The sequence below is a fragment of the Psittacula echo genome, assembly GCF_963264785.1.
Source record: "Psittacula echo genome assembly, chromosome: 2".
In the NCBI taxonomy this organism is placed as follows: domain Eukaryota; kingdom Metazoa; phylum Chordata; class Aves; order Psittaciformes; family Psittacidae; genus Psittacula; species Psittacula echo.
The window spans coordinates 147,442,096-147,468,683 of record NC_137737.1 but is presented as its reverse complement, the minus strand read 5'-3'; the positions used below and the strand labels follow the sequence as shown (position 1 = coordinate 147,468,683).

General features: G+C 41.9%; 1 protein-coding gene across 1 annotated transcript; it reads right to left on the bottom strand.

The window, feature by feature from the left end:
• Positions 1 to 395: 395 nt before the first annotated feature.
• MAL2 (mal, T cell differentiation protein 2) lies at positions 396 to 10,395 on the bottom strand (the record flags this gene model as incomplete). Its single annotated transcript, XM_080611823.1, has 4 exons — positions 396 to 467; positions 2,816 to 2,974; positions 7,887 to 8,057; positions 10,261 to 10,395. The coding sequence occupies 4 exons, from the start codon at positions 10,393 to 10,395 to the stop codon at positions 396 to 398; spliced, it is 537 nt and encodes a 178-aa protein (XP_080467949.1).
• Between the last annotated feature and the right edge of the window lie 16,193 nt (positions 10,396 to 26,588).

Below are 26,588 nucleotides of genomic sequence, written 5' to 3'. Positions count from 1 at the left end.
AACACTTAAGGCCCAATCCCAGGACTTAATAAGGGAGGAGCCTTTTAGCTGCCTATGCAGTTAATACATGGGTTTAGTTTCCATCTTCTTCCTCTTCTGATTTAGAACTAGAATTCTCTTATCTGCTAATGACATAACTGACCTGAACTCTGTAATACCATACAATGAGTATGCTTTTCATGAGTACAGAATAAAAGTAAAAATTAGAAGGGAGGAGATGCAAACTCATTTTCTGTAAGGGAAATCCTTATGAGGAGTTATTTGCATTTCAGCACTTTGAAACAGATTTAAAGCAAAAAAAATAAGTCTTTTGGAATTAGATTACAGTAAAACAGACAAGTAGCACTTAATTTGATCTGATGCAGAACACTCAGGCATCAACCTTTCTTCAACTGCTATAGCCTCCATCTCCTTAATGCCAGGGCTGTGCTGCAACCATAACAAACAGCTGTTGCAAAGGCAAAAATCTAGAGGAGGAGCAGGGGGGAAAAAGAAAGAAGAAAAAAGAAAAATGTGAAACACACTTTATATTGCTCTACATTTGAGTTTTTTTCTATTCTAAATGAATACAGGAACACAAACTATTCAAAAGTTACCTCCCCCAGCCAAAATGCTGAAGGTAAAGACAGGTTTAGCATCCTCTGAAGTCTTCTATTAACCTGTTATAATTCCATTTACTGCTTTTCACTGACTTGCTGACTTCAGATGACATTTTGAAATAGAATATGAAGCAGAATGTCTGCATAAGTTATGGAACAAAGTAATTGTGTGTAAGTACACTGTGTATTTTAGTTTCCTCTTATCTAGACTGATTAAACAATCTCCAATTTGTTTCCAAGAGAATGCCTTTACCAGCAACAGCTAAGAAGACATCCCTCTAAACAGACCCCTTTTACTCGCAAAAGTAGAGAAACAGCTTCAAATTTGGCCTCCTTGACCAGACCAGATAACCAGCCATTAAATCAACTCCTGAGAAATGCCAGGAAGTTACTATGGCCCAAGCACTGAACTGTATAGATTTGAAGGTCATTGCACAGCAAACTTGAATATGTAATGTAAACCAGAAGGAAGAAATGAGAAACTGAATTGCTGAAGTTTCTCATATTGTCAGGTGCTCACGATGGATTCTGTCTCTTGGAACATAAGAATTCAATCATGTCATAACAACCTACCTACTTGCTTTCCACACAAGTGATAAATTGACAATTGAAGTTTTCAATAGATGCTACGCAGTAGAACTATCACCCATATAAAATGAATATGTGTATTTTTAATCACAATATACAAAAGTAATTTTAAAAGACAAAATGTTAGAAACCTTTTGTATTTTTCCATGTAGATCACAGGACTGTTCTAATGAAGAGTTTTAAAGGATTACAGCTTTTTTCTGAGTGTCCTGACTTTTTAATTATATACTTTTAGAAAAAATGCAAAGACACTGAAGACTACAGTTATCTGATACATCATTTCTCAGCATCTCTTAATTAAAAATACTGAAGCAAGTTACAGAATAGTCTCCTCCTCCCCTATCTTGACAGGGAGTTGAGGAGCGTGAAGAACTAAATTCTCCTTTGAAAAAATAGGATAGAAGGGGAAAAGAGTCTCTTGGAGTTCCCAATCTCCTGTTGTCAGACAAAATGACTGAAAAGACCATATATTCAGTGGGACCTGAACACATTGAAGAAGGACTGGAAAGCTACAATTTCAGGTAAAATTTTGAGATACTTATTTCAAAGCCTTCCCTTAGTTCAGGTGCAGTTATGAGACACCAACTCTGTCCTTTTGCCCTGGGGCCATACAGGCAGCAGATGTGATCTAGTGTGTTACTGGCAAGTGGGTGATGGTGAGGCACTCTGGACTTGGAGACTGACATGCTCACCTCACCCCATCAGACTTGCTTAGCCAAAGCAAAAGGCTTTTTCTTTTTATTCTCCTCTTGTAGGGAGGATGTGAACCTTACACCTTACTTTCACCTGTTTCTATCTTAAGATGAACTGAAGATATTTACTGTGCAAAATTAATGGTGCATTTAGTTTTAAGGACAACTAATACCCACAGAGGGTTTTAGAAGCTTAATATATATATACAGTTCTCTGAGATATGCAAGACCCTCTGGATGGTACGAAAAACATAACAGCAGTAGTTCTGGTTCTTTAAGTTCATCCTACAGGCACACCTCTACTTGCCTTTCAGGAGTCCAACCAGGGAGAAAGCTAGAACCTGGTGTATTTTCTGACTCAGCTATGCACACCCACATCACTAGATACAGTGATTCAGTGATGATGCAATTACAGTGAGAAAAATGAAGTCTGAGGTTAGCCTATAAAAAAAAAAAAGCACTCTAACCTTTGCCACAAAACACAGCAGGACCCTTACAGGTAACTCTTATACCTGATATAAGTCCAAGGATTTTTCCTCATGGACTATCTAAATTGTATAAAAGAAACCACTGAAGGTTTGAGCACAGGCATGAAATTCACACGATGCTTTGATGAAGGCTCAGTTGTTACCTTTTCCTTCTATTCCAATAACCAACATTGCTTTTACAAAATATCTCATCTAAAAATTATGAACTGTAATGATCATATATTTATGACACTACAGTGAAGAGTAGCAACTGAGCACCTACCACATTAGCTTTAGCTTATTCCAATATTTTATGCACATCTCTGATGTACACTATTTGGTACTCTCAAAGACAATCCCTTTTTTTCACAGCTCCTCTTTCTATTCCAGCTTGCAGTTAAGTTCCCAAGTTGGCTACAAAGGCTCACAACAGACTTCTGTTCCCCAAATATAAATACATAATACGTACCGAGGCTGCTATGCTTATGTTATATTCATGATCTGCCATAATCTTCTCTTGTGAGGTGGAATTGAATTTGCGGGGAAAGTGATGCAGAGATGTAGTTGCTGCTTGCAGTAGAAAAGCTCCAAAATAAAAGACAAAAGTAGCCCCATGGAAAAGAAAATCCTGAAAAGCAAATGACAGACTCAGTTTAGGCTGCAATACTTACCTAATTCTTCTAGCCTTAGTACAAATGAACCCCACCACTGAAACATGAAACAAGCACTGACAATATTAACTTTAGACAAGCAGTGTTAAATCCATCTGAGAGCTTAACCTGGACATGTTTTCACAGCTGCTTGCGGTTGTAAGCAATTCACTAACATAATCAGTGATAAGAGGCAACTCACTCCAAACCATATATTCCTTCAAGTTAAAGGCATGTGCTCATCTATATGTATATATACTGACCTTTTAGATCACTTTAAAGCTTTTAGAGCTTACAGAACTCTCCCTTCATACAGTTTACATAAAAGAGAAGGAACATATAGGGCAACTTCATCACAATTTAAGCAGTACAATACAAGCTTGCCATCCCCCAAATCCCTTCTTAACTATAACCTAAGCTCCAGAAGTCCCCCTTGGATGCTTAAATTTTGCTTCTGTGAATGACCAGAAACACCTCAATCTTGATACAGCTGAAGTTTATTTCTTGAAAAGATCAGAATCCAAGAACTGAGACATTCCTCAACCCTCCCTAACTTGGCTCTACACAAAATACAGTAATTTGGAAGTACTTAATGATATTGTGGAACAAAATGCCCAGGACTTGAGGGGACAGGAGTCAGGACTTACTTAAAATATGCTTCTCTCTTTGCCTTATCTAGGCAATTCTTCCCTCTTCTGTGGTGAATGCTAGCTGAACAAAAGGTTTAAACGTCTAACTCTCACTTCTAATTCTATTATTGGAGCACATGAAAAAGTAGCTTTGTTGCCTAAATCTCTTCGCTGTTTCCACACAGCAAGAAGCAAGACATGTGCCAGTACAGTTTTAAAACATCTAAAATATTCCTTCAAGATCTTCTGTTGTGAGTCTGTAAAACTGACGTTTGCACTGCATTCAGTTCCTGTGTCCATACCCAAGCAGGTCTGCAAAGGCCATAGACACAATTTTTTAAGTTCTACACAAGTAAATGTATGCTTTTTGATGACATCCACGTTATATACGCTATCTCCAGCACTTTTAATTCACTTGAGTGCAAGGGACTACTAGTATGTCAAGAGTGAGAACCCTTGTGCAAGTCCATCACAACAGCAGACAGCAGTCATATGCATTAGAAATTACCGTGCAAGATCCTTACCTACTGACTATATCAAATATCAAAGTGAGAATGTGCTGCATTTCTCTATTTAGACAATTGTTTCTTTGTAGGTGTGAAATTTTCCTATTATTGGAAGATTTTGCTTTTCAAACTCATCAGTTGTTCCACATTTTATAGCAGCTAAAGCTTCTTAAATCACACCCTAGTCAGTTCTGATAAGTTATGATATAAGCTGCTATAAGTTTCCCATTCCAATTAGCTCAGAAAATAATTTTTTTTTAATGAAGAATCATCTGATCATTTGAGGTTAAGTCATAGAGCGCACTGCTTTTCCTAATGACTGGGAATCCAAGTTTTGGCAAAACTGCTGCAGTAATTCCCAAGTTCTGGTTTTCCATTGATTTGGGATTTTCTTGTTTCTGTTCCCCCTCCAATTTTTTAAAAACAATTACTTCCCCTTGGAGTATCACAAGGAAGCCCCACTGACAGCAACACAACTGAGAAGGGGGCAGAGGGTGGCTTCCTGACCTAACTGGTAGCCTTTACATGTCATGCTTGCCCAATCTCAAACTTTGGGCACAAGACACACTCCATAAGTCTCCAGCTCTGCTGTAACTTCTGTACCTCACAGTAAAAAAAATCCCAGGGACCTACTCTAGCACGAGTGCACTGAAGCATGGGAGAAGCTGCAGCGCTCTGCTGCAGCTGAGGAGGCACTCACCCCATCAGACGTTTACTGCTGTGGCCTCCCAAGCTCACTGGAGCTGGCAGACACACTCAGTTTTTATGCTACCGCCTGTGGCACCACATCAGACCACAGGCTGGTGTGTGTTCACTGTGTGACAAGTACTAAACCCCACATCACAGCCTGAATTACCCATTTCATAGCACAGGATCCCAGCACCTTGAAAGGCCTGTGTCAACGGGTAATCAGGGACATCCATTATTCTTGGGCTACTTAGCGCACAACTATGACGGTGTTACCAGCTGTATGCTTTTGGCACCACTGCTCGTAAAGGAGCTCCATGAGGAAGACAATGCTGACTGTGTGCAGGAGAGAGATTTTCAGAAGACAAACTCTTTCATTTCCTTCATTCTCCTGCCAAACCCTCTAATTTTCTTCACCCAGCAGCAATTACAGTGAAGCTATGTAGCATCAGTAAGGTTTCACCTTTGTACAGTTATGGTTTCTGTGACCAAAAACCCCCAAGGGTTTTTTGGTTTTTAGTACCTGTTAGCGTGGTGCCTAATCCTTCCTTGCCCCCACATGTGTACAACCATTGAAACCTCACACAAAGTTTATGTAAAACACTACCAGATCTGCATGTTATCCTAGTTCACATCTAATTTTGTAAATGAGTGTGTTGTGAATCAGGCTGTAAAGGACAGTATTTATCATACCATCTGGCTTAATACAGTGATGTACTGAGCGATGTACCTCCCTAAGGTCTGTATTTTCTCTTATCTTTTCACTCTGTAGTATCTTACTAATATCAATATATCTACTACGTATTAGTATCTACATTGTAAGTACTAAAAGTAGCTCCACTGATACTAATGTAAGGTATTACTAAATGCAGGGCTGTCAGAATCCCATGCTATTTTTCAAACTTATATTTAAGCTCCTGGAGTCTTAAATCACATTTGTGCATGAATCTCTACTACTCCAATACAACTAAGCATGACTCTTACCATTTTTCTAATGACCTGTAGCTTCTGTAAATTTAATTTATGAAATGGCAAACCCCATGTATTTATCTAAATGCCAACCTAAAGCAAAGAGGTACACTTTTTTATTTTATAAAATAAAACAATTACTAGAAACACTATTTGCAACAGAAGGGAAAAAATCCTTGTGAAGTGCTGCTAAGGAATTTAGAGCCAACAAGTTACAGACATTTGGGTACCTGAAAATAGTGGTCCAAAGATCTATCTAGTGTTATTTTGTTGACAGCTGGAAGGGGCTGGGTATCAGCTACCACGTTAGAAATAAAACAATTTGCTCTGCATTCATTTATGTTGACTTAGTTATGACAGCTTTTTAGGTTAAGTTACACCGTCCCACAGATGCAGCTTTTAAACAAGTCATGTAGCAATTTCCTGACATAGAAAGTTTTTCAGTAATGTATCCCTTACAAGGGGACAAAATTAATAGTATTACAAATCACTGCAGCATCAGGTAGCCAATGCATAAGACACACTTACACAATCGTTGTAAGATGAACATTTTGTATGGCATTTTCAATCTATAAAGGGTTATGCCCTCACCCAGCAACTTGTAAATTGACAGTTTCAATGAAACCTAGGACACATTATAATTTACTTAAGTTATGCACATGCTCAAGGGCTTTGTTGCATCATAACTTGTGATGATGTCACAGCATAGATCCCAGTAAAGGTCTCTGTAATTGTAACTCATTATTTGTGTAATTACTGCCTGTATTGTGCTGTAAAGCTGACACTGTGGGTATTTGCTATCAAAGTGCTAAAGTTCGTTTTAATAGAGTCTAGTTTTTTACCACTGATGAGCTGCAGCCCCAAATTCATGAAGCATTACAATTTGCTTTAAAGACCTTTTGTTTTAAGGGAATGTCTGTGAATAACTTGAACAGGTAAAAAACTACAGATGCTGATAATGAAGCATGCAATTCCAGCTGTGATCAAGAAAAGCATCAATAGGAAAACTAAGCTGCACAGGAAGAAGGTGAAGGTGACCAGGAGTTACAGACATTCTTAATATTTTAGAAGTTCAGGTCCTTTTGGAAGATTTTTTGGAAATTCTCATCATAGCTTTGCCACCTCTTATTATTGACTTCCAACAATATAAGAAAGTGATACCATCTCATGCCCAACTACTTGAGTGCTAAAACCCCAAAGTATAAAACAGTTTATGCCAAGAAAGAAGCATGTAAATTAGCAATCAATAACCTGAGGTATCCATGTGGTTGGCAAAAACTGGAACGAACAAATTCCTTTTTCTAACAGAAAGGTACAGACTGTGAGAACTATTGGCACAAGCCACAACAATCCATTACAGCAAGAATCAAGTCATGTCTCCACAATGAAGAAAAGCTGAATAGAGTGTAATATTTGTTGTCTCACCAGGTTTCCTTTAAGAAAGATAAACTTTAAGCTTCCTAGAAAGATGTTAAGCTGTATCATACTACAGGTTATGCTGCCTTTGACTACCTAAGGTCTAACAACCACTCATTAATGCTACCCTGGCTTTAAGGAGTTGAACCAAAAGTCAGCACAAGACTTTCTCAGGAATTAGAGGAGACTGGATTCTTTAGTACAGCCCATGCTATCTCAGATAACCACATCACACTGTGTGTTCATAAATGTACCACTTCCTTTACGCAATTACACGTACCCCCATTATTCACAGTGTTGCTACCACTTCTTTAATAGTCGGGAAATATTTTCCCATTTCCAGTCCACGATTATTTTTGTCCATTTATATGAATTTGTTGCCATGCCTTGTTAAACTAGTTCTCTTCCTGCTGCTCATGCATTTTATGTGCTCAGAGAGGACCAGTATACTCTTTCAGTTTCAAAAGCTGGACTCTTTCAGCATCCATCATAAAACAGGTCCTGTATTTCATCCATCGTCCTTATAGCCCTGCTCTTGCTTTTTTAAGTTTTGAATTCCTGTTTTGAAAACCTTTCCACTAAAACAGAAGGCCTGGCATTAAGACTCTGGATCAGTACTTCTCATGAAATTATTTCCAGTTCATAAAATAAAGGGAGTCCTCAAATAAGGAAAAAAATCTTACTGTCTGGTTCCAGTTGACAGCGATTCTATTTGCATAACCGAAGAGGAACACACACAGGAACACAATGGACAGGAACCATGCAGTCACCGCTACAAACATTACCCATCCCTGCAGCAGTGGCAGTGGAACTTGGGTAGAAGCTACCAAAATCCAGACTATTGTTCCAAACAGCTGCAAGGAGAAAAACACAGACAATGAACAGACAACTTTTATTCAGTCCTTTCTGTGTAAGAACTAATATCACCAATCAACACGTCCTCAAATTACTTTTAGAAACCAAGAGGCAACACTTCAAATGTACTCAGAGGGCCCAAGTGCCATTCTCAGAAATGATAGGCACTAAGTGGTGATAAGACGAACCCACTCAGAAATTCTTAAAAGCTCTTAATCTTGAAAATGGGATTTACAGACCCAGGTGACTTGTGTGGTGATGCTGAAAATGTTACCCTTATTCTCATTTTGTAGGAAATATAATAAATGTGAAAACATGATTCACACACACGCAAATCTCTCTCAATATACTAGTTCACATGACAAGGAAGTACATCAGATTTGGATTCAATTTCATACTGTTTGGTTTTGCAGTCCTAAACAGATGAGATATAGAAAAGAGATGAAACTGCATTTTCTTTTTCAATGCATTTGTAATAAAAAAAGACAACATATTAAGCAATAAAGAGAAAACTAGAATAGAGAATAAGGCAAGTTGCAAATTATGCAATAATGACTAGAAAAACACTCAGCTTTCCAGAATTATTATAACCTAGGGAAGAATTCAGCACCACCAATTTTCTTTTCAGCATGCTGATCACACTGAATGAGTGGTGGGGATGCTATGCCATGATGGGCTGATGGAGAATTTATGTGCTCTATGGCTTGCCCAGTTTAATCAGCTCTTGGCCTAAGGAAGGTACTATTTCTCCCTGCAAATCCTGTCTCTTTATAAAAAAAGATAACTGGAGAAAATCTTAATTGCCATCTGAAATATATTCATTTATTACAGAAAGATTTAACTTCATAATCCAGCCTGCAGTGTAGTGACAGCTACCATCAATTTCCAAGCAAGTTACTACTTTCCGGCTTTAATTCCTACAGATTTACAACTACAAAGTCAGAGGTTACATTTTCAGATTCAGAGAAATTTCTTTTGAATTAAGGTTGGATGAGAGATACCTTTCAAAAGATGCCTGGTATAAAATTAACTGGTTCCTTTCTCATCTTACATTGCAACACCATATATGTAAAGATGCACTGCTAGTCTAGTTTAAAGCTCCCAAGGGTTTCTATACTAGCCTTCAAGTTGTTCTCTAGGGTTCCTTTTTTAGCTGCTGTGAAGAACAAAACTTTCTTTAGTTCCACAAGACTGCAGGTGCAAGTCTGTTACTCAGAGACCAGATAGTGATGGGCAGAGAGGAAGCAGAAGGGATAGCACAAAGCAGCTGTTAAAAAGCAGAGACACGTGAAATGTTTGCAGTACTCTGAATATGCAACCTTGCAGGCTTCTTTAAAAATACGTTTAGATATCTACTGCAGAGACTCAGTGCTCCCTGTTATGCTGTTTCCCTCATACTACCTACTCCTGTCCACTTCAGGTAGGGTGTCAGATGTTGGCCAACCTAATTACCCTTCTGTCCCTACTGATTCACTGCTTGATTTAGCACCTGGGCTTGTATTCCAAGCTCTTTCCTCGGGTGCTTTTACAGCTTGCAGGGTGGGATCCATCTCACAGGCCAGGACCCAAACAGTAGTCTGCTATGACCCCACGAAAAAAAACATTATTAAAATCAGATGACTTTTGCCAAGGTTGTTTATTTTTCCTCTTACTACTTAGCACCGCGTCTCTGCAGAGGCTCATACTCAGCCTTAACTCAAACGTCCTTCAGTAAGGCCTAAAACACCCATGAAATTAAACATACTTGTAGGAGTTTGTACAGGACCCGTAACACACGCACGCAGGCAAGAACCAGCGTAACTCGCCATGGCGGGTTTGAGTCGGGCACTCTGTGCGGCCCAAAGTCCTCGACAGCTTAAACAACCCCATGTAACCCATCTCCACAGCCCCTGGTGCTGCCCGAAAAACCGAGGGGAAGCGCCGCTCCCCACCGGCCTCGAGGGGAGCCAACACGCCGGGGCAGGCTGGAGGGAACGGGGCCGGGTCCCGCTGCCCTTTCCGGCACAGCTCCGTGTCCCAGACACCGGCCCGGGACCAAAGCAGGGCAGTCCGGGGGCTCCCCCTTGCCGCAGGCGGGGCCGCCGCACCCTTCCCTCACACAAAATGGCAGGTGAGGAGCGGGACTGAAGCTCTCCCGTCCCACCGGCTGCGGAGCGCTGAGGGGAAGGAGGGCCGGTGCCACCACCCCTCGCCCGCACTCACGATCTCCAGGAAGATGACGGCTCCCGAGTAGGTGCGCAGGATCTCCAGGCCGGAGGGCAGCGTGACCCGGGGAGGCGGGAAGTAGGCAGCGGGGTTGGGAGGCGGCGGCATGGACGAGGCGCTCCTGGGCAACATGTTGCTGCGGCGGCGGCTGCTGCCGAGCGCGGCGGGGACGGCCGACCCGCGGCCAGGTGGGCGAGGAGGAGGTGGCGAAGGACGGAGCAGGTGCGGGCGAGCCTGTGTGCGCCGCCCCGCCCGCTCCTCCTGCCCGGCCCTGAGCGGGTGGACCCCTCCCGCTCCTCCCACCCGGGCCTGGGCGGGTGGATTCGGGTGCCAGGGAATGGGCCTGCCCCAGTTACCGCGCCCGGGGTACTCCGGACGAAGGTCGCAACAGTGCGGGCGGGCACGGCGGTTTATCCCCGCCGGGCGCTGTGCCCTGCAGCCGTGCTGTGCCCGGCCGGCGGATTTCGGCTTTCCTGGTTGCGCCGTGTTTGCTCTGGAGTGCAGTGCTCCCGTTCATTAGTCCCGAGTCGGACCCGGCCACACTTGGGACATTATTTCCTGATGCCAGTCAGCAAACTTTTGTTACTTAGCTTCTGGTTACAGATATTTGAGGCTTCAAAATTATGAGGTTGCACCTTTTTTTTTTAAGGAACCTACTAGGTTGCCCATTTGAAACACCAAAAACATCTCAGCTGTATCTTTCATTCAGGCTGGCTCAATATGCGCAACTACTTCAAAGTAATAGTGCTTGTTTGATGTGAAAGTTTTGAGTAGGTGAGGGTACATATGCAACAGACCACTTATAATGCATTTTCTTGTGCTTAGTATAAATATCTTCTGAAGGATGTGACATATAGTGATAGGACAATGGGAAATCGCTTTAAAATGAAGGAGGGTAGATTTCGACTATTAGAAAGAAACTTCACTGTGAGGGTGGTGAGGCACTGACACAGATTGCCCAGAGTAGTGGTAAATGCTCCATCCCTGGCAGCGTTCAAGGGCAGGTTGGATGGGGCTCTGAGCAACCTGCTCTAGTGGAAGGCATCCCTGCCCACAGCAGGGGAGTTGGATCTGGATGATCTTAAGGTCCTTTCCAGCTCAAACAATTCTGTGATTCTATGATGTAGCAGTTCTGTTATTTCTACCTGCGTGGCTTAGGATGATGTGTCTTGTCACTCGGATGACTAAGCACTGTTTCACCTGGTGTTATCCCATGCACTGTTTCTGAGTGCTTATCCTCAACATACACAGCTGAGATTTTAAAGATTGCATTTTAAGAAGGTTTCATGCCAGTGAGGTTGAACCGGTTAGGACTTTAAGTTTGTATTCCTTTATTTTTAGATCTATGCTGTTCCACAGTTGTGCTTTTGTGATGACTAGAAATGCCTCAGCCTGAGATGCCTGTCTTCCCCAAATCAAGCTCCTGGTGGGGAGCTCCTCTAAACACAACTCACCCGTGCGTCCAACATACCTCGTACATAAATAAGTTTGAGACACGTCTGAAATGCAGTACTAGCCCCTTAGCTTTGAAATTGTGGCTTCTACAGGAGGAAGAAGCAACAGTTTGTATTCTTGTGCTCTCTCCTTGTCCCTATACCCCTTGTAGCTGAATGCCTCTTGCACATCTAAGAAATGGGAGATGTGGGATTGAATTGCCATTAGGCGAAGGAAAGCACTCAGCCCTACCTCCCCTCTTTTTTGAGTGCTTTACCCCATCAGTTATCAATGTGATTAATATTCCTCCTCTATACCTATTTTAAAAAGCAAACCTTGTGTCCCATCTATTTATCTTCAAGGAAGGGCTGCAGGCTCTGGAGGCACAGAGGGTCCTGATTTGAGTGTGTTTTGGAAGAGAATGTGATTCAGACTTGTGCCTAAGTGATTAGGTGTGTAGGTGGCTTGTTCTTGGGGTTGCATTCTGGAGACCATATGTCCAATTAATTTCACAGTCTGGCTTTAAATCTGTTGAGTCTGACCTGCAGAGGGAGAAATCTGAGTTGGTGGAAAACTGGGTTGATCAGTTTATGATTTGGAACAAGAAATGTGATTATCCTTATCTTATACAGGGGAAGTACAAATAACACTTGGTCATAAACATTTCAGTTTTATTATCCAGCCATGCAATTAATCTGTGTGAATTCCAGCAGCACTGGATCTAACTGATGATTACATACCATGTGCAGTCGTTTCTTTTCTTGCTTATAAATACCACTCATTTTAACCTGCAGTTTCATTTTAACACTGATTTTCTTGAATTTTAGTGGCTTTTCACAATGAAGTCTAAATTTCACTGTTAGATACACGGACACACAATAGATTTATGGTAGTACCTTTTCCTAAATCCTAATCATTTAAATGAAAGTAGCTGTTTATTTTTACTGTGTTTGGGCAAGATGTGCTACAATGCCATGTGGGATTCTTTATATAGTGATTCATATACTGTTTGAGTCTTTGAAAACCTGGATTCTTTAAGAGATTAGTATCAAGATTGTGTTTTTTAAGTTTCCATGGCAAAAGCACATGTTTGTGTTGGACTGCTTTTTAATAGCATTTTTATGTAACTAATTGCATCTTGGCATGTTACAGGGTTACTAATGATGCTGCTTCAAGTCTACCACAGTCAACAAGTAGAAGTATATTGATTCACTGTACATAGGAAGGTCTGCCTATACAGTCAGAAGGACTAAACATTTCTCTTAAATAACTGTTACATAAAGTCCAAACTCTCTCTTTTGTATTCTTATGCTTGTGGTAGCCTAAATATAAAATTGGCAGTGTCACAGAACTACAAAACCAGTTGCTATCATTTTTAGATGGTAAAAATTATTGATGATTTAAGTTCCAAGTATAATAATATCTATAATTTTTAATATATATAGAAATCAAAATATCTGGTTCTTAATGCTGAAATTCCTCCCTCTCCCAAGTGGCCAACCATTAGAAAAATGCATTAAATGATGAAAATCTGTAGTCAGCTGTTAACCATCATATACAAGCAGTAAAAATTAAGAAGGGATAAATACATTTTTTTTTTTTTGCAAAACATAGCCATACATCATGCTGGAGATAAAAACTCCTTATACAGCAGTGCTGTGTAGCAAGATTCAGAGTACCTTTTGTGATATGTGGCATAACATTTCTGGAAGAGCTGAATGTAAGTGAAAGTAATATCAATATAAGAATTCATGGTCCTTAACACCTTATCCGAGTGCATTATCAGAAGCACCTCTGGCAGCAGGTGTAACTCTGCTGATGTCATGTCTTGTGTTGCAATACACACAAGGGTGGTCTGCTGAAATGGCCAAAGGGATGGAAAGTTTAAAAGCCATAAATGATAGTAACCTTATTTGCTACCCATGTGGCTCTGTTTGCTCACAGCCAGATCTGCACAAACAGATCTCCCTAAGCCAGAGCAAGGTTTGTCTGATAGTATCAGGATCTGCTTCTTTCTTCCAGTTACTTTCTTATCTGGAGGAAGTTGCCCCCAAAAGCCCTCTGTGTTTCTTTTAGATTTGCAAAGCTTCTCTTTCTTGACAGAACACAGACTCTCTTAATCCTGTGGTTGATTATGTATCAAAAATAGAAAGCCTGAAATTGATTGTATAAACCACAGACTGATTTGTTTATGGGTTAATTAATTTAACAGCTCCTAGAAAATGCATGCAGGATTCTGATCTTATACTGGTACAAACTCAGGAGTCATTCCCCTTTAGCCAGTTAAATTAAACAGGCACTAAGCTGGTTTGCATAAGGTGAGTGATAAGGAAACCCTTCAGCGTCATTTGTATAGTGTATTTACTCAGTGGTAACAGAACTTTAGTGTCATGCTTGGACCAGTGCATATTGTGAATTACTGTGCAAACACCAGTGTATTGTTGAGGTTTCTCAGGAGGCAGCATGACAGTTTCTATTTTAACAGGTAGGGCCAGGCTTTTGATTGAATGCTGCTCCTTTTTGCATCATCAAACTAAGGGAAAAGTAACTGTTGAAATCATTCGATCTGGTTAAACTGAGCTTAGGAGGAATGCTGGAAAGAGGAGATGAAGATAAATGTGGCACCTCTTTGGTCCACTAGTCCCAGGAATGGCTCTTACCAAACCAGTCCCCAGAGGTTAAAGTGGTCTCAGAGCTGCTCTAAGCAGTGATTTCTGTCTGGCTTAATAAGTCTGTGGTGGTACACTGGATATGGCCTCTTCCTACAGAAGCACCTTTTGTGCCCAGAGCTGTGAAAGGAAAGACATTGACCTGGCTACTTTAGTTCTCCATGATCCAAGGATGCCTTTTAAAGCAGGAAATCCTTAGCTGGCTATTTAAGGGGGTTTTAAGGTCCTTTCACACAGGCACCACACAGCCGAGAGGCTGGCATCAGAACAAAGATCCTCCTGGATCTTCAGGATCCAGGATCTTCAGATCCTCAGTAGCTGGTGCTACTGAGAACAGAATGAGGTCTCTGACCTGTTGTGATAACATCATTTCCATGTTCTAAGGATGCCAACACTTAATTTGTTTGGCTTGGTAGCACTGCAGCTCTCTAGCAGCATAGTATAACAGGCAATCAAAATGCCAGTTTTCCTTTCATTTACACTGAGAAATTCCTCTTAGACTTGTTAGGGTGCAGCAAACCTAAAAATACAATGCCTCATCAGAGCAGAGAGAAGGATCCTCAGGACAGTGAGAAAAGTGTGCAGCAAGCTCACTGCCCTGGACTTCAAAAGAGCAGACTTTGGCCTCTTCAGGAACCTGCTCAGTAAAGTTCTATGGGATACAGCCCTAGAGGGCAGGGGGGCCCAAGACTGTTGGTTGATATTCAAGGATGACCTACTACAAGCTCAGGAGTTGCATCCCAGCTAGAAGGAAGTGCAGCAGGAGGGCCAGGAGACCTCCTTGGATGAATAGGGAGCTGCTGAGGAAACTTTGAAGGAAAGAAGAGGCTTATAAAAGGTGGAAGCAAGGACAGGTGGCCTGGGAAGAATACAGGGATGTTGTTCATGAAGCTAGGGACCAGGTTAGGAAATCTAAGGCCCAGTTAGAATTAAACTTGGCTAGGGATGTGAAAGATAACAGGAAGGGATTCCATAGGTAAATTGCAAATAAAAGACAGACTAGGGACAACATGGACCCTCTCCGGAAGCTATCAGAAGAACTGGCTACCCTGGATCTGGAGAAGGCTGAGGTTCTTAATGACTTCTTTGCCTCGGTCTTCACTGGCAAAGGCTCTGACCGCACCACACAAGTCTTGGAAGGCAGATGCAGGGACTGTGAGAATGAAGACCTTGGGCCCACTGTAGGAGAGGATCTGGTTCAAGATCACCTTAAGAACCTGAACTTGCACAAGTCCATGGGACCTAATGAAATCCATCCGCGGGTCCTGAAGGAGCTGGCGAATGAAGTTGCTAAGCCACTGGCCATCATATTTGAAAAATCATGGCAGTCAGGTCAAGTTCCCGACGACTGGAAAAAGGGAAATATAACCCCCATTTTCAAGAAGGGGAAAATGGATGACCCGGGGAATTACAGACCAGTCAGTCTCACCTCTGTGCCTGACAAAATCTTGGAGCAGATTCTCCTGGAAGGCATGCTAAGGCACATGAAAAACAAGGAGGTGGTTGGTGACAGCCAGCATGGCTTCACTAAGGGGAAATCCTGCCTGACCAATTTGGTGGCCTTCTATGATGGGGCTACGGAACTGATGGACAGGGGCAGAGCAGTTGATGTCATCTACCTGGACTTGTGCAAAGCGTTTGACACTGTCCCACACGACATCCTTGTCTCTAAATTGGAGAGACATCAATTTGATGGATGGACCACTCGGTGGATAAAGAACTGGCTGGATGGCTGCACGCAAAGAGTTGTGGTCAATGGCTCGATGTCCAGCTGGAGACCAGTAACGAGTGGTATCCGTCAGGGATCGGTGTTGGGACCGGTCTTGTTCAACATCTTTGTCGGTGACATGGACAGTGGGATTGAGTGCGCCCTCAGCAAGTTTGCCGATGACACCAAGCTGTGTGGTTCGGTTTATAGGCCAGAGGGAAGGGATGCCACCCAGAGGGACCTTGACACGCTTGTGAGGTGGGCTGATGCCAACCTTGTGAAGTTTAACCATGCCAAGTGCAAGGTCCTACACCTGGGTCGGAGCAATCCCAGGCACAGCTACAGGTTGGGCAGAGAAGAGATTCAGAGCAGCCCTGTGGAGAAGGACTTGGGGGTGTTGGTCGATGAGAAAATGAACATGAGCCGGCTTCAGTGTGCGCTCGCAGCCCAGAAAGCCAACTGTATCCTGGGCTGCATCAAGAGGAGCGTGACCAGCAGGTCGAAGGAGGTGATCCTGCCCCTCTACTCTGCTCTCAGGAGACCTCACTTGGAGTATTGTGTGCAGTTCTGGTGTCCTCAACATAAAAAGGACATGGAACTGTTGGAACAAGTCCAGAGGAGGGCCACAAGGATGATCAGGGGACTGGAGCACCTCCCGTATGAAGACAGGCTGAGAAAGTTGGGGCTGTTCGGCTTGGAGAAGAGAAGGCTGCGTGGAGACCTCATAGCAGCCTCCCAGTATCTGAAGGGGGCCTACAAGGATGCTGGATGTTCAGTAGGGACTGTAGTGATAGGACAAGGGGTAATGGGTTAAAACTTAAACAGGGGAAGTTTAGATTGGATATAGGGAAGAAGTTTTTTACTGTGAGGGTGGTGAGGCGCTGGAATGGGCTGCCCAGGGAGGTTGTGAATGCTCCATCCTTGGCGGTGTTCAAGGCCAGGTTGGATGAAGCCTTGGGTGGCATGGTTTAGTGTGAGGTGTCCCTGCCCATGGCAGGGGGGTTGGAACTGGATGATCTTAAGGTCCTTTCCAACCCTAACTATTCTATGATTCTGTGATTCTATGATCTTGAGCTCACATGGTGTGGGAGGCTGGGTTGGTAGAGAGGGACATGACAGAGCAGAGCAAAGTTACCAAGTGGGAAAATGTTTCAAGAAATCAATGTGCTGCTCTTGGCATAGGTGAGCTAGCAGGAAAAATGAGTTGCATGAATCATCCACAGCAGAGAACAGGAAAATCTTGGGGTACAAGCTAGAACATAAAATTCTTGTAGATGAGGGATGAGTAAGTGGCACTGGTTGTTTAAGACAGAACTGCCCAGGGAAACCATTAGATGGACTGCACAGCAGCTATACTCAGTGTTTTTTTTCCCCTTTCACCCTCCTTCTCCATGGTGTAAGGGATGAACAATGCAGCTGGTTGCAGAGGAACTCAGATTCAGCAACACGGGCAGGAGGACATGCTGTCTAAGTGCTTCCAATGCAGGATGCAGCACAGTTCTGTGCCATTAGTACTATGAGTACGATGGGTCTCTTCTCACTTTGTCGTCAGACAAAGCTTAATTAATAATCTTTAATTATAATGTGTTGGCCTCCAATCTTATCTCTTGTTGGTCAGGAATATGTATCTGTTGTTTTGATGAACTATCAGCGCTGACAGGGAGTCACATTTTTTTTGTCAGTTGCAGCTTGTTTGCTTTTTGGGTACTGTTTGTTTTATTGAGCAAATTCCTGGCTAAAAATCCAATAAAAGGCAAAGGATAATTAAGCAAAAGACAACGGTGGCTTCATTTTGTGATGAATGAATTCAGGAAGGAGAAGCTGTGAGACATTAAAGTGTGCTTGTATAAAAAAGCTCAGTAATGTTTTGAAATAGCATAAAAACACTGCTGCAAAAGGAGTGAACCTATAGATTTCAAATCACTTTGAGTTTATTCAGTTGTAAATAAAAATAATTTATCTTAGTGGTAGAATATATACACATAATTATGCCTTATCTGATTACTTAGTAGGATAGAGCTATTTGAATGCAAGTAGGAGCAGCATTAAGTAACCCCTATATTTGTAGTGAGTTTCGGTTTGCTTAAAATAGCAGGGTCTTATTCTACCAGCATCTGTTGCTACTTACAGTAACTACTGGAGTTATAAGGCTGAGAGGGAGTTCTTCAACAGCCAAATCACTGGCAGACTTGTAAAAGTTTTACTGACTATGCTTCATCTCAACACAGTCTCTGACCCCAAGAATCCCATGCCACTGGTGTTCATGAACTTTCTCATTGTAGTTCAAGGTGCACAAACCAGTGTAACAGAGCTGCTGCCAAATGAAGTGATCCTGTTCCCCTAGCCATGGTTTCCCTCTGCCTCCTTTGCATCAAAACTAGTGAAAGTTAGGGTACAGAGTGGGTCAAACCAAGGCAAAACTGTTCCCTTTTTCTCTTTGATTAGGCTTGTGCTGAAATTAATTAATTTTCAGTACTTAACATATCAGTTTAAAAATAAACGCAAAACTTCTGAGCCACATACAGTGCCATGTCCTATCTTCTTTATGCAATGCACAGTACATGGACATTGTTTCTATTTTAAGATGATAGATGAAATCCATTGTTACAATTTTTCTTTCAAGTCAGAAATGCTGATGCAGCCTTTAGAAGCCTTCACATGGACTGAGCCATGCTTCTGCACCTCTAGACACTGTGTGCTGCTGTGCTCATAGTAAGTAAAGGCAAAAATCAGGTCATCACAGTGATCTATTTGTACTGAAAGAATATTGATTTCATTGTGAAATTAAAATTGTTCATAAAGAGGTGTGTGCATATTCTTAGGTATAGGTGATTTTAGGGAAATTAGTACCTGGAGTGTATTCTCTTGAGTGAAGTTTACAGTGTTTTACATCCTGGAGGACTTCAAGGGTCTCAGTAGAGATGAATGGGTTACAATAGATCAGCGTTTCTCTCATTTTTTATTACTTAGAGTAAGCACAGATACATGTTCTGTAACCTTGAACTTCAGATTATGTGTTTGCTTGTTCTCTGCAATGATAAACTCCCATGGGGCTCTCAGGTGTTTGCAGGAGCTCTGTGCCCTGTATAGAACATGAACCTTTTATCTAATGCACAATTTTCTGATGTCAGATAGAAATGCTGCCTTACATCCTCTGTAAACCAGCCCTGATACTGATGGCAAGTTCCAAATAGTAACTGTTTCTTATTCACCAAGTGGTGAAGCAGCATCAGAAGTTAGCCTAACACATGAGAATAATGTTTTCAATTAAAACAAAACATGAGTTCAGGAAAATCTGTGGTTAATTCCAGCTGCATAAGGGATTCCCATTCTAGGGAAGGGGCTGGAGGAAACGCAGCTGCAAATGTAATGAACTGACAAGTATTTATAATCAAGGAATTACTGTGAAACTTCAGGCCTATCTCAACTACTCAGTTCTTACTGAACCCAGCCTCAGGTTCTTTCACAATGGTTTGGTAAGTTTAAGCATTTGATCAAGTAGCTTTTGGTTTATAGGAAAGCAAACAGGTTTGATTTTTTTTTTTCCTCTTTTCTTTCATAAATCCTAAACCAGTTAAACTGCATTCCTGTTAGCCTGGCGTCCTTCATGAGGAAATAAGTGTTACACACAGTATGTATGCAATTTCTGGGTAGAAATTTCAATGTGACAACCACAGAATTTACTCAATATTAATTCACTCAGAGCTGCAAATAGTTTCTTATGTTCAGTAGTGCTTTGTTTCCTGACATCTTTCCACTTTTTGCACATGCTTCTCTTTTGTAATGAGTGTTTCCATCCTGTATTGTACATAACTCTTCACTGTGGACTTGCACATTTTCAGAGATGCTGGATAGGAGCGGGAAAAGGATGATGATATCAGGAACATTCCATAGTTAATTTACAAGGCAATAATTAAAAAATAAAACCAAACATAAAACAGCAGTCTCCCTGCACCTTTAAACAAAATTATGCTTTTACTCTGGAATCCAATTTGAAATGGGACCTCACTTTCACATACCCTTCTGTGTATTTACATTCTGTAGCAGTGCATTTCAAATACTTGCCTTGCCATTTTCTGCCTACCAGTAATTTTGTGGAGCTATTTAAGTAGCTTAAATTTTAATCCACAAGTATTTGGAAGAAGGGTGAATCAGTGGTCAAAAAACACAGCTCATTAGTTTTACACAACAGCAAAACAATAAATAGGTCAGTATTCTGTGCATTATTTTACTAACAGGTTAGTCTAATTGGTCTGTAGTTAGTGTTTATAGGGTTCTTTGAAGACATAATTTGTAGTACAGGACTAATGTTGTGTTCATACACTTATATATCTAGTTATATTTGAAAGAAATAATTAACCTTGAATGAAGTCCTTTTGGGTTTCTGGTGCACAGTGAAAGAAACCAGGGTGGAATTCTCCTAATTGCCTGTGTGTATCTCTGAGCTACCTGACTGGAGTCCCCACTAGAAACAGAAAAGAAATAGCCATAGCCACATAGAAATCATAGAATAGTTAGGGTTGGAAAGGACCTTAAGATCATCCAGTTCCAACCCCCCTCTGAGGAACAGTTTGTTTTGTACTGAAGTATGTGTCTGAGAATAGATCATATGAATCATTTGTGTCTGCTTCTTGACTGCAAAGGAAGTTTATGGTGGCCAGGCCTGATGTGGGCATCTACCTTGCAGATAATTAAATTAGGTGAAAGAAATCCCTGGACCAAACCAGTTCAGTGTTTTCTGCAGTGATATGGAAGTAAATATAAAGGATGCTTAAAATGAGTCAAAATCCTTGGCTGTTTGAGTGAAGGGAGTGACTTAATGTAACTTGAAGAGACTGTGTATGCCATAAACATACATACTTGGTTCCAAGCATGTTTGACATAGTGAATGAAAGATGTTATGCTCTTCTTCTTTGCCCTCCAAGTCTGTGTTTTTATTTCTGTCAAAGCCTAGCAGAATAAGTTCCTATAGCAAACCCATCCAGGACTGAAGTTGTGTCAACTTGCCCTACTTCCTTCCAGAGACTTCTGATCTTTTCAGCCTCTCATATTGGTCAGTAGTACGAGTGGTATCTCTGAAGCTGAGTCACAGATTCACGTGGTCTCTTATGAGGTAAACATAAAGCAAAGACCTTCCTTCCTTCTTGTATCTATTGCAGACACAAAGATGCCTCCAGCTTCCCCCAAACTAAACTGATTGTCTTCCAGCCCCACAGAAGCAGTTGTACAGGTGATCAGGGGAATCCACATCTACCCCACATTTTGGGTGCCCAGTACTGAATTGCACACTTTACCTCAAACCTAAACAAACCTTTTCCTTCCAGGGACATCTTTGCATGTCCCAGTCTGGCTCTTCTCTAGAAAATCTTTATTTTCAGGTTTTTGCTAACCTTATCAGCAAAAAAATGAAAACATATTTTCAGTGTAGGATTGTGCTGTGTTTCTGCAAGGCTTTGTCCAGCTCCCTCCCCTGGAATTGGTCTTCTGGATGAACCAGTACAGAAGAGCTGTGCTTATGAAGGTCTCTCTTCAACCTTTTCCAAATCTGTCCTCTACTTCCCATGTTTTTCTGACCATACAAACACCTGGCTCTCATTTCCAGCTTTTCTAGTGAGCCTCACCTTCATTGGAATAGGAACTGGCTAATACCCTTCTCATGCACAGAGAAACTTACCTATCTGCAACGATCAAAAAGGGACGAACACAGGGACTGACATACGCAGTGTGACATCTCTGAGTTACAGTCAGATCTCTGTGTGTTAGGAATCACAGCCTGAATCCTCATAATTTAATATGTAATTAGAACAAGTGGGGAGGATAAGCAAGGGTACCTGTCTCTATTCCTTAACCTCCCCTCCTCTGCTTCCCAAACTGTCATGGCTGCTTGGGTAGTTTTGATGTAAGGTTCTTCTGCCGTTGTTGTTGTTGTTATTATTCTCTCATTTTCTCTTTTAGAATCTTTAAATGGCATGGCATGTGTGGTCACTACCATCTGTCACACACTGTTCTGTCCAAGGAGAAGACAGGGCAGTGCACACATATATATTCTTGTTTCAACTTTAATGGGTCCACTGGCATATATCTGCACTGGAAAATGTTCAAATCTGAGAAAGCAAGAATGAAAAGAAAGGCTTGTAACTGCCCTTGGTTTTGCAGAAAATGTATTTCTGCTTCTTCAGGTCCTGAGAAAGCTCTCTTGCTTATGTGAACTTGCAGATAGCTCTGGATTCCTGAGCTATTGAATTGAGATTTCCATTTGGATCTACTGACAACCTTTTAGATTTTCTCTGACAAGCTTTAAAGCATTTTCAAGACCTAGAAACTGGCTCACAGTGGGAAATAAATTCCTGAGCTCACATGCTAAGCATCCGCCAACTCTGCATTCACATTTTTCTGCAGTTTTACTTAATCTTCTACTGACTGACTGATCATCATTGTTGCTCCTTCCACCCGCCACATGGTAGAGTGCCCCACGTGCTCAGGGAATGTTGTGGGGCAACTGATATAAAGACTTCTATTGTATGAAGTTGGGAAGATTGGCATCTCGTGCTAGACAATTCACTGCTGAGAGGTTAATAAGATAGCAAAAGCTTGAAACATCTGGCAAGGAGGAAAAATGAACAGAGAATTCATGACTGAAATCTGTTTCAAAAAAGATATTACTTGTATGTCTTGAACTATGTCTGCAACAATTAAGACCAAGGTAATAATTGACTGTCCCTCTGAACCCAGGACATTGATGTCTGGCTACTTTAAGACAGTTACACCTGTTTTGTAAAGCACATAAGCAAAGACAAATGCAACATAAGGGAAGATACGTGATGAAATTGCATTGTATGAGAAGGTCATGGCTCTGCAGATGCTCCCATGCTGTGCTACATCATACCAGAGAGGAGCTACAGCCCCTGTACTGCCCCAGCATCTGTAGTTCTGCACTTGATTAGGAGGGACTTCAATGAGGTTTAAGCACAAATATAGCACTGAGGATGTTAAGGGTCTTAGGGGTTCAGAAATGTACCTGATCACACACACTTTCCAGCCATGGAGGGTTTTGTGTAGTTAGTGACTGTGCTTTATTAGGCTGCTACTGCTGTCTGCAAAATAGGGCAATGCAAGTTCCTGGTCCCACCCACCTAATGAAAATCAAGTGAAACTTTTCCTCCCTGTGTTGAAACATCCGCATGGAGAAATTTTCCCAGGCCAGGGAAGGTGGGGCCCCAGGGCTGCCGTCAGATGTGTTGCATGCAGCCGGTAAGCACTGAACTCTTTTACAACTTGCTGTTGTCCCTTTCCACACAAGCATAAACCAACCCAGATTAAGCTACTGCTTTGATCTTGCTCATTCTTTTTTACGTATGTTTAGTAGGTTACATATGACTTTAATAAAAGAGAAAAGAGATGGCAACCCATGGCTTTTGTACCTGTGCAGACTATTAAAGCAAGACAACCTAGAGCAATGCTTTCCAAATAACCATAAGTTAATCCCTCTCTCTGTGATGCATTTACTATTTTTATCATCATACACAGTGTCAAAATGCATTTCTTACTAGCAATTTCAGCTAGTTGAACTACAACTATATGTGCTGTTTAAGACTGTATGTGAAACTAGAGATGCCTACATATTCTTGTGGCTGTGGTCAAAAATGTGGCGCTCCATTGTTCTAGGTGCTAACTTCTTTATTTTTCTTAAGTGATTGAACATGTTAAAGGCAATGAAAGAAGTGGATCTGCTGAATGCCCATATGCAATTGTTTGAAATGCTTTAGGAAAACATATTCTTAATGTACATATTGATTCTGTGATCGTTTTTACTAGAATTAATTTTTAAAACATTTTGTTTACTATAGGTATCTGTGCATTCTGCATGTGGGGAAAGCCAGATGATAATGCCTGCACGGTGTGAGGTGACAATCTTCACAATACAGCAGATCGTAAAATCCTGGCTATCTGAGAGCAGGAAGCATTCTGAAGTGTTACTACAGTGGTGTAGCAAGATCTTAGGTAGCTGTCTTGTGTTCACTGTACAATTACAAGCAGGTATATCAATAGACTGGTGTGGCTGAAGAGAGCGCTTGGTGGAGCTCCAATGTAAAAGGCAGTATAGAGGAAGTGGAAACAGGGACAGGCTACGGTGGAATGATCTAGAAACACTGCCTGAGTTTGTAGGGGTAGCCTCAGGAGATCCAAAACTTAAATGCAGTTGAGATTTGCACAGAAAGTGTAACAATAAGAGCTTCCACTGCAGTGTCAGTATAAAAAGGCTGAGCAAGGAAAATGTGGAACCACTGCTTTATGGAGGGACAGCAGACACAGGTAAAGCTGAGGCATTCTAAAGTTTCTTTGCCATCTTTATCAACAAGCTATCCCATTCCTCTGTGCTTAGGGAAAGGGTTCAAATAGAACTACAAGCAGTAAGAGTGTTTAGTCAGAGAACTTGCAAGAGTTTGACCAGAAAATTCCACGTGACCAGATAGGATACATCCAAGATGCCAAGAAAACTGGTTTGATGTCTCTGCAGGGCTTCTCTATCTTATTGAAAAGGATGTGGAGACCATGAAAGGTTCCTAATGATTGGAAGTAAGTAAATATTGCACCCTTCTTCAAAAAGGCCAAAGACAATCGAGGGAACTATAAATTCATCAGCATCACTGTGGTCCTCATGGAACTTGAAAGGGGCAAGTCCTCTTGGGGCACATTTCTGGGCTTATGAAGGAGAAGGTGGTGATTGGGAACAATCAGCATGGATCTCACCAATAATAAATCATACCAGTGGATATGCTGTGGGCAGGGCTGCCATACAGGAGGACCTAGGCAGGCTGGAGGAATGGGCCAACAGGAACCTTATGAAACTCATCAAGGACAAATGCAATTTCACTCATCTGGGAATGCTGGTCCCTTGCACCAATAGGGCTGGAGCTCACTGGCTTTTCTGAGAAGGCTTTGGGGAGTCCTGGCAGCAAAAATGGCTAATAGCATCCTGACTCTGCTGGAGGAAGTGCAGCTAGGAGCTTGATGCAAGGGATTATGCTCCTGCTCAGCACCTGTTAGACCACATATAGAGACTGTGTCCTTTTGAGCTCCCCCAGGACAGGAAAGGCATTGAAAACCAATTGGAGCCAAGTTCAGCCAATGGCCCTCAGGATGTTTGGAGTTGGAGCCATGTAAGGGAGAGCTAAAGGAACTGTATTTGTCCAGTCTGAAGAAGATACAGCTTCAGGTGGACCTCATAGCAGCAGAAGATTAAGCCAGGCTCTTCACAGTGGTAACTGGTGGGAGGACAAGAATCATAAATTGAAACAAGAAAGGTTCACCCTGGGAATCATGAAAAGAAAAACATGGGAAAAAATAATACTGGCATTGGGTAAAATGATTTAGGTATCAGGCTCTAACAGACCATAAATCCTGAATAGTCAGGCACCATTTCTTGTATTCCTGGCTCCATCCACTTCCTGGAGAAACCTAAGGTACTTTACCCACCACAGTGAATTTCCATTGGTGAGCAGTGATAGAGCCCAAATTCTTAATTATAACAAGTATATTTTTCCTGCAAAACACAGCTATAATACTTGAGTTAGTGCATGCTCAAGCTTGTGTCCACATTTCATGGTGCAGAGCTGTATGGACATACCTGCCAGGTTTCCTGTGTGGGATAGCCTTTTTTATTTGGCTTGGCCTATGAGTTAGGCTTTTTGGCAAAATTTATTAACTAGAACCTCGTGCTGCAGGAATGGGTTGTGCAAGCACCTGATCATACTTATGCCTGGCTAGCTTGAATTATGCTCTGCTCCTCTACTGTTCCTCTTCAGTAGTTAGCAAAGAAACGGCCACCCCAAGTCCACTTGTTTCAACAGGTATGGCTCTGCCCACTGTACGTGAGTATTTAGTGGGTAAAAGGGTTGGTTTTGTTTACTTTTTCTATTTAAGAAAGGATTAACCTGATGTGGTAGGAGAGGAAGAGGATGGAGGAACTGGGCAGTTCCAGCCTTTCTATTGCAGAAACTCAACAGGAGTTCCTCTCTTGCTTCCACAGCCAGAGACTGTGACCATCATTCCTTCCCGTACATGGAGCATGCTCCAGGATTACTTATAACTCACAGTCTCCTGAAGACCAGAGTTTCAATTTAGACATGTATTCCCTGATTTTTTACATGAGGAGAGTGCCTGGTCCAATCTCAGGCAGAGCTTGATCCTGCAGCGAAGTGTTGTCCTCTCTCACCTTCTCCCAGCCCTGAGTTTCCTCTGAAAAGAATGGAAAAGTGGGCTGTTCATGATGAGCGTAGCATTAAGGATTTTGTCAGCCAGTGGTCTCACAATGGCCAAGAAGTATCCAGAATTTGGACCCCCAGTCTGGCAAGCTTGTATTGGTGACTTTTTGGGTCAGAAGTTAAGATGGGGTGTGGAGAGTGTATCAGTGTGATTGTCCCTGCCCACAGGGATGCTACTCTGGCATTTCTGCATGACTAGTGAGAACTGACCTACTGTAAGTGAGTCTTGCAACCCTGCACTTGAACTTC